At 41.7% G+C, this 16273-nt stretch overlaps 1 protein-coding gene across 1 annotated transcript; it reads right to left on the bottom strand.

Moving 5' to 3' along the window:
* Positions 1 to 424: 424 nt before the first annotated feature.
* On the bottom strand, positions 425 to 15545 carry RPA2 (replication protein A2, 32kDa). Its single transcript, XM_005875120.2, has 9 exons — positions 15314 to 15545; positions 14948 to 15054; positions 10030 to 10131; positions 9575 to 9688; positions 6780 to 6854; positions 5992 to 6108; positions 2937 to 3041; positions 2664 to 2758; positions 425 to 1122 (listed from the first exon to the last, which is right to left on the bottom strand). The coding sequence occupies exons 1-9, from the start codon at positions 15321 to 15323 to the stop codon at positions 1038 to 1040; spliced, it is 810 nt and encodes a 269-aa protein (XP_005875182.1). The 5' UTR covers positions 15324 to 15545; the 3' UTR covers positions 425 to 1037.
* Between the last annotated feature and the right edge of the window lie 728 nt (positions 15546 to 16273).

Genomic DNA, 16273 nt, shown 5'->3' with positions numbered 1-16273 from the left:
TTAGCTTACTGTCTGGAATTGTCAGAAACATCTTGGAACTAGTTTCTTCTCCCACAAGAAAAAAGGAGCTAATTAAGTTGGCCAAAAAATAGCCAAGGCCTCTTAGAATTTCATCTTGAGGTGACATGGTAGGTATTTTATCAGTCACATGATCATATACTGCTAGAGTCAAGATTAAGGTCTGCTTTAGAACCTTCATTAATGGCAATGCTAGATGCTTTACAAACTTTATTTCATCACAAACCTATAAGGAAATAACATTGTTGTCTTTTCATAAATGGAGGCTCTCAGAACTGATGTACCCTGCTCAAGATCCTAACTAAAAAGCAGGAGAACCACGATGTCAAATCCAAGTCAAGTATGCTGTACTGTCTCAGATAAGGTAGTAATTAAAAAGAAAAATAAGAATGTCTTCACAAGTTACTACAATAATAGAACTACTTTATTAAACATATGAATGTACTTATTTTGTACAAAACACGGTGACATTTCTTTCTCTCCTCTGCCACACGAGGCTACCACTCCAGAACTTCCTATTTACCAAAACACTTGGCAGCAGTCATGACAAGTAGAAGAAAAGTGCAATTCTGAAAGTAACACCACATAACCAAAATGGGGAACAAAACCAGGCAGAAGTTAGCAGGTTTCTTGGCTAGCTCTCTGCTGACAGACCCTAATCGTACTCAATAGGTAATATTTTAGGAATAGAGACTCCTGAGTATTTAAGTAATACTGCCCAACTCTATTGGCAGCATCCCTCTTCTACTTCCATCTATCCAGATGGTATTATAACTACCGAATTTGTAACTTCTTTTAAGAAATTCCACTTTGGCTCACACCCCTATGAGTTGCCTATCTCACTTTGAATTTCAAAATAACGGAAGAGCAGTAAGTTTCAAAATGATGTCAATTGAGACATTTTATGGATGAAACCTACTTTCTAGAAGTCAACTGTTCAAAACATATGCACAGCTGGACACGACAGACTGAGAAAATAGGTCCCGCTGGAAAATATGTTGGGTACCAATTAGATCCAGTTATTCTGCATCTGTGGATTTAAAATGATCATCATCCACAGTGGAATAGATGTGTCCCTCGTTGCTTAGAAAATCCACAGCTTGCCTAAAAAGAAAGGGAGGGGAAAAGGCTCATTTTCTTTCTTTATAAAAATTTTTATATTAAAACTTTTTTTTTCAGCTGTGACTCCAGACAGGATCCAAAGAGGAGTTTTATCATCTCTTCTCTGGGTTTTATGGAGACTTAGTTTACCCTTCTGTGTTAGCCTCTTAAGGCACTGAGTCAACCTTAAAAGGGCACAGTAAAGGGCGAAGAAAGGGAACTGCCTTTCTGACATTGCCAAATATGTAAACCTCACTACCTCCCCACTTTCTATCTTAGCTAAGAATTCACATCCATTTGCTCACAAAAAGCTCTTGCAGGGAGAGATGCCAGTAAAATTACAAAACTGAGGTAATCCATGGAGGCAATGGCTACTGGGAGAGGGCTGCCTTGGATAACTCTCCCAAATTATATAAAGGCAAGAAAATAGAGCCTCACTCAAATACCAGTAGAAGCAAATCAAAACGATCATCTAAAGTTGTAGTCCAGCTTGCACATAAAATCTCCTCGCATAAAGAGCTATTTTTAAAAGTTGTCCTCCACACCCACCCACTGAACCTCTAGCCTGCCCTCTGGGAAGTAAAGTTGCAGGAAGTAAAGGGAAGGTCTTTCCAGAAACGTTAAGAGACCTTCAAACCTTCACAGCCCTCGGGGCCAGAGTCAGTAACATATTTAGTAACAGGAACAATTTATAGAACAGCTACTATGTGACTGCCATTCTATACCTCATCATCATAGTTACTCTGAGATTGAAACTATTATCCTCATTTTATAGGACAGGAAATGAAATTAGACCTGAGCATTTTTCTATCTAGGCCTAGCATACTGATTTATGGTAACAACAATCCAAGTATCATAATACCCCGTTTGATTAGTTCACTGGAATCAGGAAGCTGCTTGTCTAACACTCTATCAGGGCGAGACTGTGTGGAGGACTGTCAAAATGGCTTCAGGTGCAGCCAGCCTGATGCATACACCTCCACAGTAGGATGGTAATGCAAATGGTACTGTACATCTAAAGACCAGAGCTAAGGACCTCACACTCCTCCAGATTTAATCAAGAGGTATAAGGTCAATTTTGCTCAAAATTGTATCCCACATAATGGGATTCAGTATTTGTTGAATGAACAAACGAATGAGTGATGGTGATGGGCAACAACATCCTTGCAAGTTCTTTTCTATTTTTCCATGACTGAACGACTTCCTTTCTGTCAACAGATAGTTTTGTGGTTTATTTTCTTAAATTTATTTTTTATTGATATCAGAAAGGAAGGGAGAATGATAGAAACACCAACAATGAGAGAGACTCACTGACTGGCTGCCTCCTGCACACCCCCAACTGGGGATGGAGCTCGGACCCAGGCATGTGCCCTGACTGGGAATCAAACCATGACCGCCTGGTTCATAGGTTGATGCTCAACCACTGAGCCACACCAGTTGGGCAACATAGTTTTTTTAAAACCCACTTCTCATTGCCAGGAAACTCTGACGAGGTGAAATGGGCATAATTCTGGAGTCCTAGCTCATAGAAACCAAATACTCACTTGATTGAGGCTATAGGCATGTGTTGAAGCTGGTTCTTGAGATCGTGAAAGTTCAATCCTTCAGGTCTTGGGCAAGCCTTAATCAAATTCAGCACCTGAACATTAAAATCAGAACGATTTTAGCAACTACTTTGAATCAGCTCCCCTCTTAAACCGAAGTGTCTTTATAAGAAGGAAACAAGTTGGGTACTTAGCCTCAGAATCATTAAGGAAGTAGCAAAATTTAAGACAGCCTATGCTTTGCATTTCTGGAGCCATTCAAGTAGAGTTTACCTGGTTTTGGGCCACAGTGAGGCCATTTGCCGGTACGAGGCTATTCCCAAAGCTCCCTGCTTCACCCATTCCTGGATTGCTGATAGGCGCTCTCCCGGCTGAGGGCTGAATTAAGAAATAAATTCACAACATTAGAAAATTAATCAATTTAAACACAGTCCTTGCTATTTTAAAGAGCTTGTTAATAAGCAGCTTACAAAAAAACAATTTAGGCAAAGTTTTCCCAGTAAGTTTTTATTTTAAAATATATTTTTATTGATTTCAGAGAGGAAGAGAGAAGGTGAGAGAGATAGAAACATCAATGATGAGAGAGAATCATCGATTGGCTACCTCCTTCATGCCCCCTACTGGGGATTGAGCCCACAACCTGGGCATGTGCCAACATTCTATCCACTGAGGCAAACCGGTTAGGGCCCAATAACAATATTTATATTGGAAGGAAAAGCTATTATCTGATGAATATTTCAAAGGAGGGCAAAGCACATCATATCAAACCCAGCTCCTTCTATTCTTTGTAATGTGAGGGGAACAAGAGGAAAACTAGCACTGAGAAGAAAATTACCCAGGTTTGCTATAATGATATCTGGTGTTGAACCACTCAAGCATTCACTGAGTGTCAAGTAGGCGTCAAGCGTTAGATAGAAAAAAAGAAGAATAGTTTCCATCAACCTCTCTTCTCTTCTATAACCAAATTTTTTAAAAAAGACTATAAACAGTTTTCATTCCCTTCTTCTTAGTCACTCCTCAAGCCCCCACTATTTGGATTCTCCCCAAAGCACCTCTGAAACTGTTCCCACCAAAAACTTTTCAACCAACATACCCAATAATCTCTTTCAGGCCTCGTAACACTGAACCTCTCAGAAGGAGAAACTGCTTAACATAATCCTCTTGCAATGTACCCCTCCCTAAGCTACTTCTTCTTTTCTTTAAATCTTTTTTTAGTTTCTCCCTGGGCTTCTCTCTCCCTACCCTCTCCCGGGCTTCTTGATACCAGTTTTCTGATTCTCCTCTTACCTCTCAAACTACACCTTCTCAATATCCTTTATTAGCTCTTCTTCTACCTGTCTCCCAAAAGGCTGATAGTTCCCCCAGGATTTCATTCCAGACCACCTCCTAGGCACAAATCCTTATTCCCAGCCAGCTATCAGACACCTACACCTGGCTATCTCACACTTCAAAATAAAATCCATTACTTTCCTCCCCAAACCTGCTTGCCCTGCTATATTCCATCTCAATTAGTAAACTCAAACCTAATCAGACAGACCTCAGTCATCCATTTCCTCCCCTTCCTGTCACCACAGCTTTTTAATACAATCTTCAGTGTCCCTCAAGTCAATCCTCAACACACCTGGCCTCCTGATTGTTATCTCAGCTGCTAGTCTCTCCTACTCCAATCAACCCTCCTTGTTGCTACCAAGTAACTTCTGGTCATGTTGCTTCTCTGCCTAAAAGCTTCTAGGTGGCTCCCCCTGCCTGTGAAAACAATATAAAACTCCAGCCAGTGACGGCAAACTCATTTTTTTGGTTGATTTTTCTTTGTTAAATGGCATTTAAATATATAAAATAAATATCAAAAATATACATCTTTGTTTTACTATGGTTGCAAATATCAAAAAATTTCTATATGTGACACAGCACCAGAGTTAAGTTAGGGTTTTTCAAAATGCTGACACGCCGAGCTCAAAAGGTTCGCCATCACTGTAGACACTCAAGACCTACCACAATTAGATGTCAAAATCTGTATTTTTCTTGATCACTCCTTTTCAGCACACTCTATCTCCCAACTGCACTTGGACTTCTTGCCATCCAAAAACATGCTTTTGTCACTAACAGGTCGCTTCCTGTCTGGAATGCTCCTCTCCTTGTCTGCCTGGTAAACACTTGGTTGACATTCCCAAAGCCAAGTTAAGTCATGGTCTTCCTTCTTGGCTCTCAGAGCATATGGCCCAGTCTTTTCCACAGCAGCCTTCATTCACTTTCCCCCATCAGTCCCTTCATCTTTGCACAGTGCCTGGGGAACATGCATGCTCAATCAATGTTTAATCTATTGAACTGAAGAAGTAAGGATAACCAATCAAATGTTAAGAACCCATAACAGGATACAGGAGCACTGTGGAAGCTCACTAGGAGAAATCCCATCCAGTTAGGAGATTTACTCATTCAACAAATGTTCACTAGATGAACATTTGAGGTAAATAAAACAAAACAAAACAAAAGAACGAAGAGTCAGTCCTGGCCCTTTGTTTTCAAGCTAGATACCTTCACATTGTCTGCTGGTGAAATAGAAGTCTTACGTTTTATGATCCAGTAATACTGGACTGAATGCTATTTCCTACCTGGTTACCTCTGCTGAAATGACCTCCTGTGCTGCTTCAAGTGGTCCCATCTCATGCATATTTTTATTTTTACTGATTTCAGAGGGAGAGATAGAAGCATCAATGATGAGAGAATCATTGATCAGCTGCATTCTGCATGCCCCCTACTGGGGATTGAGCCCGCAACCTGGACACGTGCCCTGTGAGCTCATTATTGTGAGTTCATTATGAAATGACTCCATTAGGGGGCATGCAAGAGGCAGCCGATCAATGATTCTCTCTCATCACTGATGTTTCCATCTCTCTCCTTCTCCCTTCCTCTCTGAAATTAATAAAAAAAATATATATGTATAAAAAAAAGAAAATAAATCTAACCACTGCTGTTACCAATCCCCTAAACTACTACTGTTGCTATTCTTGGTGTCTCATAGTCTATTATCCATACAGCAGCCTCAGTGGGCTTTTAAAAAGGTCAATTAGGCCTGGCCAGTGTGGCTCAGTGGTTGAGCATCAACCTATGAACCAGGAGGTCACAGCTGGATTCCCGGTTAGGGCACACGCCGGGTTGCAGCTCAATCCCCAGTCGGGGGCATGCAGGATGCAGCTGATCAATGATTCTCTCTCATCATTGATGTTATTTCTATCTCTCTCACCCTCTCTCTTCCTCTCTGAAATCAGTACAGATATATTAATAACGAAGAAAAAAAGGAAACAAAGAAACTATGAGTGAAGCTGCTCACCTGGCTGTTAGCTTTGGTCAGCATCATGTGTGCATTCACTACTTCCAGAATATGTGCGGTGAACTCATTCATATCCTCCAGGGGCATGATCTTAAAGGCCACCAGGCTTTTTTTGTTCTATTAAAGTAAGAGAATAAAGGATAAGCACATTCAAGTCAATTTAAGGTCAAAACATTATGGCTCTTTTCTTGGTTATATTTTGCTAATATGGGAAAAATGTGTTATATATTTAAAAATTTTTACTCAAGGTTAATCTAATATAGTCAATCTAAAATATATAATCTAAAATATATTAAATAAATCTATAGTTAATCTAAAATATATTAAAAAAAACTAAACTAGCTCAGAGATGTTCAATGACTTCCCAAGGTTACATAGCAAGCAGAGCCTAGCATCCAACTCTATATCCAGTGCCCACCCATCTATGCCTAATGGATGCCACAGATGTCAATTGCAGGCGGAGATCCTGTTCTTTCTCTACCATTCTGTTAGTTTTATATTAAGGTAAAAATCCATTATTTCCTTTTGAAGAAGAGAGTAATAAAATAACTTCAATATAACTCCCATTAAACATGAAGACTCAGTTAAGTTTTAAGTATCCTAAATGCAGGCATGAATCTAGAAATTGTTAGCATGCAAATACATTTAAAAAAAATTTTTATTTTTATTTTGAAGGGGGATCAAACCTGCAACCTTGGCATATCCGAACAACACTCCAACCAACTAATCTATCCAACCAGGGCCCATGGAAACACATTTTAACAGTCTTTTTTTCTTTCTGACTTTACCTGAAAAGATCTCAGATGGCCAGCCACTTTCACATACGTTTCTGGAGGAACCACAGTGTTTTCACCACTGGCATCCTAACAAGTAAAATACAAACACATTACTAAGGTTTTAGTGATATTGGTAAAAGCTTCTTTAAAATCTCTAAATTATGTACAGAAACAAAAAGTTAAAGCTACAGGGATCCTAATATGTCCCTAACTAGTTTAACCTATCTATTAGAATTAAATTTTTTGTAAAAACAGGAATTAGAATAAACATCTCTAAAGGTAATTTCCAGTTCCAAAGTTCTGTTATGTACATCATAAAAAAAGCAAACAATGATGGTACTCTCATTCAATGCTCTTAGGCACACAACTTTCTGGTGGATAGTGGACATACTTATTGGCATAGTGTTTCTACTTTTAGGAATTAAATGAAATTAAGAACATGCATTAGATTTAGCTTTAGGAATATTCACTATAGCCTAGATTACAATATTGAAAAATTTGAAACAGCCTAAATAGCCAACAATAGGCACACATTCAAACAATGTAGAATTCTATTAATTGGGAGGACCAGTTGTGGCATGCAGTAACAATGGTTAACTGGGATAATTGGGGTTTTATAGAATATGTACACATTTATTTATAAGAAAAAAATATAAGCTGATTCATAAAGATTTTCCTGATTATAAAATACCTGACTATAAAAAACTAAAAAGCTGCCCAAGCCATGTAGCTTGGTGGTTGAGCATCAACCTATGAACCAGGAAGTCATAGTTCGATTCCGGTCAGGGCACAGGTCCAGGTTGCAGGCTCCATCCCGTGTGGGGCATGCAGAAGGCAGCCTATCGATGATTCTCTCTCATCATTGATGTTTCTCTCTCTCACTCTCCCTTCCTCTCTGAAATCGATTAAAAAAAAAATTTAAAAAGGCATCTGCCCAATTAAAAAATAAAAAACATGTATTTTCTTTCAGTCTATTTCCTCCATATACACGTTTTTCTTTGCAAAAATGGGGTTATACTATGCATACTATCATATAGCATGCTCTTTTCCTCTCAACAATTTATGGTAAACACTTCTTTGTGACAATACATACATTTCTACATCATTTGGAGTATTTTATAAATATACCATGGTTTAATTAAAAATACCCTATTGTTAGCATTTTAAGATTGCTTTTAATTTTTCATTATTATAAATAATGATATGATTAACATTCTTACAAGTGCACATATATTTATTTCCTTAATGTAAGCCTCTAGCAGTAGAGTATGAGGTCAACATTTTTATGAAGGATGATTTTGATCATTAGCTAATTTTTAAAAAATATATATTTTTATTGATTTCAGAGAGGAAGGGAGAGGGAGATAGAAACATCAATGATGAGAAAGAATCATTGATTGGTTATCTCCTGCATTCTCCGCTATTGAGGACTGAGCTCGCAACCCGGGTAATATGCCCTTGACCAGAGTCGAACCTGGGACCCTTCAGTCCACAGGCTGACACTCTTATCCACTGAGCCAAACCGGCTAGAGCAATCATCAGCTGATTTTAGAGAAAGGTTATACCAGTTTATATTTATACCATCTGAGTAGGATGGTACTCACTTTCCCAAACAAACAGTGACAAATCATTAACTAAGTGCTTACTAAGTACTAGAGGCACTGTGCTACCTATTGCTTTCATAAAAAGTGGGCAATGCCATTCTTTTTTTTTCTTTGCCAATTTAGTATGTTAAAAATAATATCTTAATGTCTATTAAACTTAATTATTGTTGCTGCCATTTCATCTGTAATAATCTGTGTATCTTCTTTGCCTACTTCTCTAAAATGCAATTGCTTTTTTCTTTGTAAGAACTTTTATTAAATAAAAAATTTGATGTTTATATTATGTGCAAAATTTTTCCCATTTATTTAAATAATATTTATTCAGGGCCCATGATGTAACTGGCATTGTTCTAGGTGCTGGGGATACAATGCCAACATAAAAATCCTTGTTCTCTAGTGCCTACCTCTTGCCTTTTTAACTTGTTTATAGTATTTTGGAAAGTTTAGGTCTTAAACTTTTACAATATAAAATATATTAACCTTTTATTTTAAGAATTTTGCCTTTGATGTCTTATGTATTACCAGTGTCCTGGTGCACAGATTTGTGCACACTGAAAGGAAATTAATTAGAAGAAATATTTTAATATCACTATCATCTTGCTAATGAAAAGAAAATAGGATTCTACCGAGTCTCCTATCTACTTCAGGACTTCTGTGAGGATCAAACGAGATGAGGCATGGGAAAGCGCTTCACAAACATCTGGTTAAACTGTAAAATGTTTGCATCTGCCTATAAAGCAAGTCAGGTTCCTGGGCTGAAGAAACTCCAAGGAGGCTAGTTGCTAGGGAGAGGAAGCGGGGAGTTGCTACGTGATGTCATTACCCGGCGCCCACAGTGACCATTTCCGGGTGGGGCCAGGCTGTGGGCCACATTTTGCGCCAGGGGGTCTTGGCAGCGTTGGCTGTGATTTGGTGGAGTGTCACTCCAGGGTGATGGCGGGGCCTGTGTCACTTGGGGTAAGCCGATGTTGGTTTGTCGGTGCTGGGTCTGTGGTGCTATTTATTTTTAAATGGTCAGTGTGCGTCATGGCAGCTCCTGCGTTGAGTGTCTGCCCCATGGTGGTCAGTGCGTGTCATAGCTACCGGTCAGACAGACGGACATTTAACCTTTTATATATATATAGATTTTTATAATAAGAACCTTCAAAAAGACTAAAGAAATCCAACACCTCCAAACCCCACCCTGATTTAAAAACTGCTCACATCTGTGTCAACCCACTGGCGAACATCCATAGGTGCAGCTGTCATGTCATCTATTTTGTAAACAATGTTGGTTGGAGCCTTCTCAGCATGTCTGATTATCCCCACAATAGTGACCTAGATCAGAAGAAAAAAAAGTTTGGTTTTCTTGGAAACAAAAGCAACATTTATGTATTTTTTAAAAATTTTAGTCCACTTTAACTTATTATTTTTTAAAAATATATTTTATTAATTTATTACAGAGAGGAAGAGGTATAGAGAGTTAGAAACATCGATGAGAGAGAAACATCGATCAGCTGCCTCCTGCACACCCCCTATTGGGGATGTGCCCACAACCAAGGTACATGCCCTTAACCGGAATCAAACCTGGGACCCTTCAGTCCACAGGCTGATGTTCTATCCACTGAGCCAAACCAGTTAGGGCTTAAATGAAATAATTTTTATTTCATTATTCATACCTGTGATATCTCAACACTCCCAATTCTGAACACTTCATCAACCAGAGTGGCAGAAAGCAGCTGAGATATGGTACAGGGTACAATGTGCTGGGCTCGGGTTCTCTGGGGAAAAAAAAAAAAAAAAAAAGAGCATGCACAAAGTCAATTGAAATAATAACTACCACTCATTTAACACCTGCTACATGTTCCAAGCACTTTGCATATATTATAACACTAGAGGCCCAGTGCACGAAATCCGTGCACTCAGGGAGTGGGGGTCCCTCAGCCTGGCCTGCACCCTCTTGCAGTCCGGGAGCCCTTGGGGGATGTCTGACTGCCGTGGAGGCGGGAGAGGCTCCTGCCACCGCTGCTGCACTCACCAGCCATAAGCCCGTCTTCTGGCTAAGCAGTGCTCCCCCTGTGGAAGCATACTGACCACCAAGGGGCAGCTCCTGTGTTGAGCATCTGACCCCTGGTGGTCAGTACGCCTCATAGCGACCGGTCATTCTGCTGTTTGGTCAATTTGCATATTAACCTTTTATTATATAGGATTGGATCTTCAAAACAAGCCTCATTATCTGTGCTTCATATGGAAACAAAGGTCATACAGCTAACAAATGCCACACTTTAGAATTCAAACCCAGGTTTGTTTGACTCCAAAGCTCCTGAAGAATGGTTAAGTTTGTGTTGCACTAGAGATTCACCAAAATAAGTGGACCAGAGTGGGGACAGCATAAGGAATGACCTGCTTCCTGAACAGACTTTTAAGAGGCAACTCCAGCTTTAGGCTGAGGACTAGCTGGAGCTAGCTGTTCATCACTGGTGAAATGAGATGGTATTCGGAAAGGGTTTGAGAAATGGCCAGTGGAGACAGAACTTTGAGCTTGCTCTAAATCTCTCTCTTTTTAAAAATCTTCAACCAAGGATATTTTTCCGATTGATTTTTAGAGAGAATGAAAGGAGGGGAGAAGGAGGGGAGAGAAAGAGAGAGAAACATTGATGTGAGAGAGATACATTGACTGGCTGCCTCCTGCAAATACCCTGACTGGGGATGGGGAGTGAAGCCGCAACCGAGGTACATGCCGCCCTTGACCAGGAATTGAACCTGTGGCCCTTTGGTCTACAGGCTGACATGTTAACCAGTTAACCAAACTGACCAAGGCTTGCTCTAAATTTCTTAATAAAAATATAACAAAAAGTTAGAGGTATGACTTCCTTTAGGACAGATGTTCTGACAACCAAATGGAAGTCCTAGGGAAAAATGGATAAGAGCTTGGCTATACTAGACATCTTAAAGGGAAGGGACAGGATGTGATGGGCAGAAGAGTCCCTAGTAAGAACACTCAAATCACATCCTGAAGCAGTCTAACAATAGTATAAACTTATTTTTTCCTACAACTGGCCAGGATTGTCTGGGTCACATAAAGATGAGTATAGTTGCCCTTAACATACTACAAACCCAGGGGAGGTAAAAATGCAAATAACAAACTTGATCTTGATACACTACTGAATAAGATGCACTAGTGGGATGTAAAAAAAAATATATGGTATTGGTGATTTCAAGAGGAAGCATTTTAGGCTGAACCCTAAAACCCAAACATTTTTGTTCTTGTTGTTAATCCTCACCCAAGGATATTTTTCCATTGATTTTTAGGGAGAGTGGAAGAGAGAGGGAAAGACAGAAACATCGATGTGAGAGAAACACCATTGACTGGTTGCCTCCTGCACATGCCCCGAGCCAGGGAGGAGCCTGCAACTAAGGTACATGCCCTTGACCAGAATCGAACCCAGGACCCTTTGGTCTGCAGGCTGACACTCTATCCACTGAACCAAACGAGCGAGGGCTGAAGCACAACCATTTAACAGTGAAAAAATAGTAGCTGAGGAATGAGCATTACAGGCTGAGGACAAATATACACTTCCACAGAATCATAGAGGGAATATTCAAAACAAAAAGAGCATAGTGGCCAAAACCGGTTTGGCTCAGTGGATAGAGCGTCAGCCTGCGGACTGAGGGGTCCCAGGTTCGATTCCGGTCAAGGGCATGTACCTGGGTTGCAGGCACATCCCCAGTGGGAGATGTGCAGGAGGCAGCTGGTCGGTGTTTCTCTCTCATCGATGTTTCTGGCTCTCTCTCTCTCTCCCTTCCTCTCTGTAAAAAATCAATAGAATATATTAAAAAAAAAAAAAAGCATAGTGGATTAAAGATTAGAGTTCTTCCTGTCAGAAATCAACAGGGAGTAACCTGACAACTGTTCTACATGCAAGACCAAACATAGTAGACTCTTGGCCTTCAAGGATTTAGCAGTTGCAGCTTTACCCCGAAGGTCCATGACACTAGCAACATTTCACTTTGCTAAAGTATAATTTTGAATGGTGAGTATTAGCAAGTTGGTAGAAAATAAGCCCAGCCAACCACTAGAACATATACCACAAAAAGCAGCACTTGAGGGTTAAGAGTTTGGCTCTACCACTCAGGAGCAGTGTGCTTTAGGTCACATTTCTCAACTCATCTGTACCTCAGTAACCTCATCTACAAAACTAGGAATGACAAAATCATTATGAAAATTACATATATGGTGAAGTACCTACAATACTACCTGGTTCATGTATGCATACTCAATAAATGTCAGCTATTGTTCCTCACTCTTTACATTTGAAATAGCTTTTAATAAGGATGTGAAGGAACCGACTATATTTTTAAATTTTACTTTACAGCATTTTATAGGTGAAGTTATATGCTATATTAGTATTTATAGATTGAAAATTTGCTGAGGTCCCAGATTTAGTTCTCAAACTCTCACAACCGAGAGTTTTATTGTATCTGCAGCATAAGAAAATTAAAAATCACTACAGTAACAGCACCTAGAACATGGGCTTTGGAGCCAGACAGTTCTATAGACCTGTGTTCAAATCCCAGCTCCAGGCCCTGGACACACCACCACCTCTTCTGTAAAATGAGGACATTTGAAACATATAACTTATACAAATGTGACAACACCGATGTCTACATAGGTATTCAATAAATACGATTACTCCTCAGGTAAAAAAGTTATGTATGGGTAATTATTAAAGTGTTAGAAATGCCTTCAAATTCATCTCAAATCAGTTGAGGCCTGTTTTTTAATGAGCACCTATTATGTGCCAGAAACCGATTGCAATGAGTGCCTGATTTGTTCCAAAAAGATTCAGATCTGGCTGGCTAGGCGGGTGTCCCCTTCCTCCCTCACCGATCCATGTGCGTCCCTCCCTAAGCTGCGCCCTGGGTTGAAGAGGAGGACCTTCCCCCCGGAGGAGAGGACCGGTCTTCGGTCAAGGGTATACGAGTAGCTGCGCTCCCCTGCTAGAACCTCCAAACAAGCTCTCAAAAAGATTCAGAGAGTGAACCAGGCACAAGTATGTTCAATTTTGAAAATATAATTTTCTAGGTGACTATGAACCACAGGATATTCTTAAGTACTGTATGAAACCACCATTTTTATCGATGAAACATTGGAAATTTCTCATGGTTCAATAAAATATAATGGGTTTACAGTCAACAGGAAACATTTAAATCTAATTTACTGTGGGAAAGGCACTGGATTTTAAACACAAAAAGACTTAGGTTTCAGTCTTCAGCTTATAACCATCACCATTCTCTGAAAAGCTGTCTCAAAACACAGCCCAAGCTAGGAATCCTGAGATAAAAATTCTAACAACTGGAATGAAGAAAAAATAGTTAAACTTAGAGAGAAAAGACAACCAATTATCTAGCTTCTGTTTTCACCTTCATAGCATCAAGAAGGAAAAATTAGAGAACTGGAGTCCCCTCTGGTCTTTCCCGGTAAAAAAAAAAAACACACACACAAAAACTACCACCGAGAGAAGCTGTCTACCAGATTTTGGATTTGCTCAGCATCGCCTGTGTTCGGTCTGGTTCCAGTTACTCACTGTGTCAGCTTAGGGAGTCCCTTAATCTCCCCGAGCCTCTGTTGTACAAGGGAGTAAGCAACAAACACCTTATAGAATTACACGAAATAAGCTGTATGAAAAACACAAAGCAACATCCAAATGTATGAGAATTACCAATGATGCATTCATTCTTCCCCACCAACACCCACCCCAGAACTCAGTGTAGGTAAAAGCTTACCAACCGGCCCGCAAAACACAGAACCTGTGAACACCTCTGAATGGCACCTAAGAGGCCACATTGCCCCTGTACTGAAAGGACGAAACCCACAGCAGTTGTTACACGCAAACTCCTTTTCTGCAAGAGTCCCTAACAGGCGCGTGGCCAGCTTTTTACCTCCCTTCCTCAGACCTTGGCTGATCCACCCGCTCCCGGGGAGGAGGAGGACTAGCACCGTATCAGATGGAGAAACAACAGGGGCCACCGAGACCCTGGGTGAAGCTGCTCCACTCACGCGCTGCCAGTTAAAAGGCAGTTGATTCGGGCGCGATGCATTATGGTCCTCGCTCAGGTCTTTTAAGTAATACGCGGGGCCACTGACGGAACGTGGCTAAGGGGCGGCATGTCACACAGGTTCCATATTGTCTGACAACCTGGCGAGGCACGTGTGAGGAAGAAGGTGGACAGGCCGACTGGCCTCCAAGGCCACGCTCTTTGCACCGCACTGTGTCACCTCGCTCTGCTTAACTTAAACACGACTCAGAACACAAAAAGGACGTAAAAGAGGCTAATAACACGAGTTCGGTTTTCCCACTAGGCATTGGCTATGTTAGTAAATTTCAAAATAAAGGCAAGGACGCAGTGAGTGCAACATTTGGGGAGATTCCTTTTTTCAAACTTACAGCACTTAGGGGATTCGGCAAGGTAATAGTTGATAGTTATCAAATCAGCTCATGTTTACCACCCTTCCTTCGCCGCACACATTTGCTCACATGGATGAACTACGCGCTCAGGACAGCCCAAAAAAAACGAAATACTCGTTCCACGTACTGATTTCCTCTCAGCCTGAGAAGGTGTCGGCGATCCAAAGCCCCCGGGGGACTGGGTGTAGCCACCGGCTCCCCCGAAGGTGGCGCTGCCGTAGCTCTCAAATCCACCTGGTTTTAAATAACAGCCGCATTAGCACCTGAGCCGCTTTCCCAAGCTTCGGAACGACCCACAGGCCCCCTCCCCACCTCGCTCCCCGACCCAAACACTCCCAGCGCGTCCCTAAGCTTCCCGACCACCTGTCGCGGCCCCCAATCGCCCCGGCTCCGGCTCCCGCCCCTCCCCCCTGCAGCCACCACACGCCTTTCCGATCCCCGCCCTCTTTGCTAAATTCTTGCTATTCTCATCCTCCGCCACATTTATCATTACTGTTCCACATCTTCGTCACGACTCCCTCAGGAAAGACGCCCAGAAGGCTCGGGTCCACTGGGTTCGCCGGACGCCGCAGAACCTTGTTGCGGCCGCAGCACTCTACTTTTCGCTGGCGCCACAAACTCCTTCCCGCGAATGGCGGAGCCAATCACTGTCCAAGAACGCTTCTCGCGTCAGCCAATCAATGCTCGTAAACCCTACGCTTTTTCCGGTCTTTGCTGGCCTCGCTTCTGAAGTCGCGCACTCCGTTCTAAGTAGGACCGGACGCCATTGCGGCCATCTTGACTAAGGGCACGCACGCTGCGTCGGCGGAAGCTAGGATCTGCGCGAGGCCGCCGGCGTCTCAGAAAAATAACCAATCCAATAATTCCGGATCTCAAACCCATATAATCCCACCCCCACCAATAAACGACGTGGCGTCACTTCCTTTGTTCGGCGTTATCCTCTGTTCCCGCCAAATTTTCAACAATCACACGACGCCTTAATCTAAAGCGCTATACGTAGTAGAGCCCGTCCTGTGTGGCTAAGCCGTTGAGTCTGGACCCAGGAACCAAGAGGCCACGGGTTCGATTCCCTGTCAGGACACATGCTTCCGGTTGCGGGCTCAGTCCCCAGTAGGGGGGGGCGTGCAGGAGTCAGTTGATAATGATTCTCATCATTGATGTTTCTCTCTCTCCCTCACTCTCTAAAAATCAATAAAAACATATTAAAAAATAAATAAAGCGCTATAGTAGAATGTCCGCTTCGGAGTCCGCACCCTGCGGTCCCCCAGGATATGTGCTTTCAGGAAACCCAGTCCTAGTTCACTGCGCCTGATAGATTGACCCGTTTCTAAATCTACCCAGAGAAGCTATAAAAAATCTACACTCTCCCCCAGGACGGCCTTCCAAAACTCTGAGGACGGCGCCCCCACACCATCCTCAGCCCCGTCCGCTCCGCTCCACACCCTCCGCTGCT

The sequence above is a fragment of the Myotis brandtii genome, unplaced genomic scaffold (assembly GCF_000412655.1).
Source record: "Myotis brandtii unplaced genomic scaffold, ASM41265v1 scaffold456, whole genome shotgun sequence".
Classification (NCBI taxonomy): domain Eukaryota; kingdom Metazoa; phylum Chordata; class Mammalia; order Chiroptera; family Vespertilionidae; genus Myotis; species Myotis brandtii.
This window is presented reverse-complemented; position numbering and strand designations above follow the sequence as displayed.

What these genes read in the sequence shown, in the direction of transcription:
- RPA2 (XM_005875120.2), bottom strand. An exon ending in CTCAGGCTGAGAGGAAATCA is followed by an intron (nt 10,132 to 14,947) that starts GTACGTGGAACG and finishes TTTTTTCCCCAG; the next exon opens with AGAACCCGAGCCCAGCACAT. An exon ending in ATGCCTATAGCCTCAATCAA is followed by an intron (nt 1,123 to 2,663) that starts GTGAGTATTTGG and finishes CTTTCTTTTTAG; the next exon opens with GCAAGCTGTGGATTTTCTAA.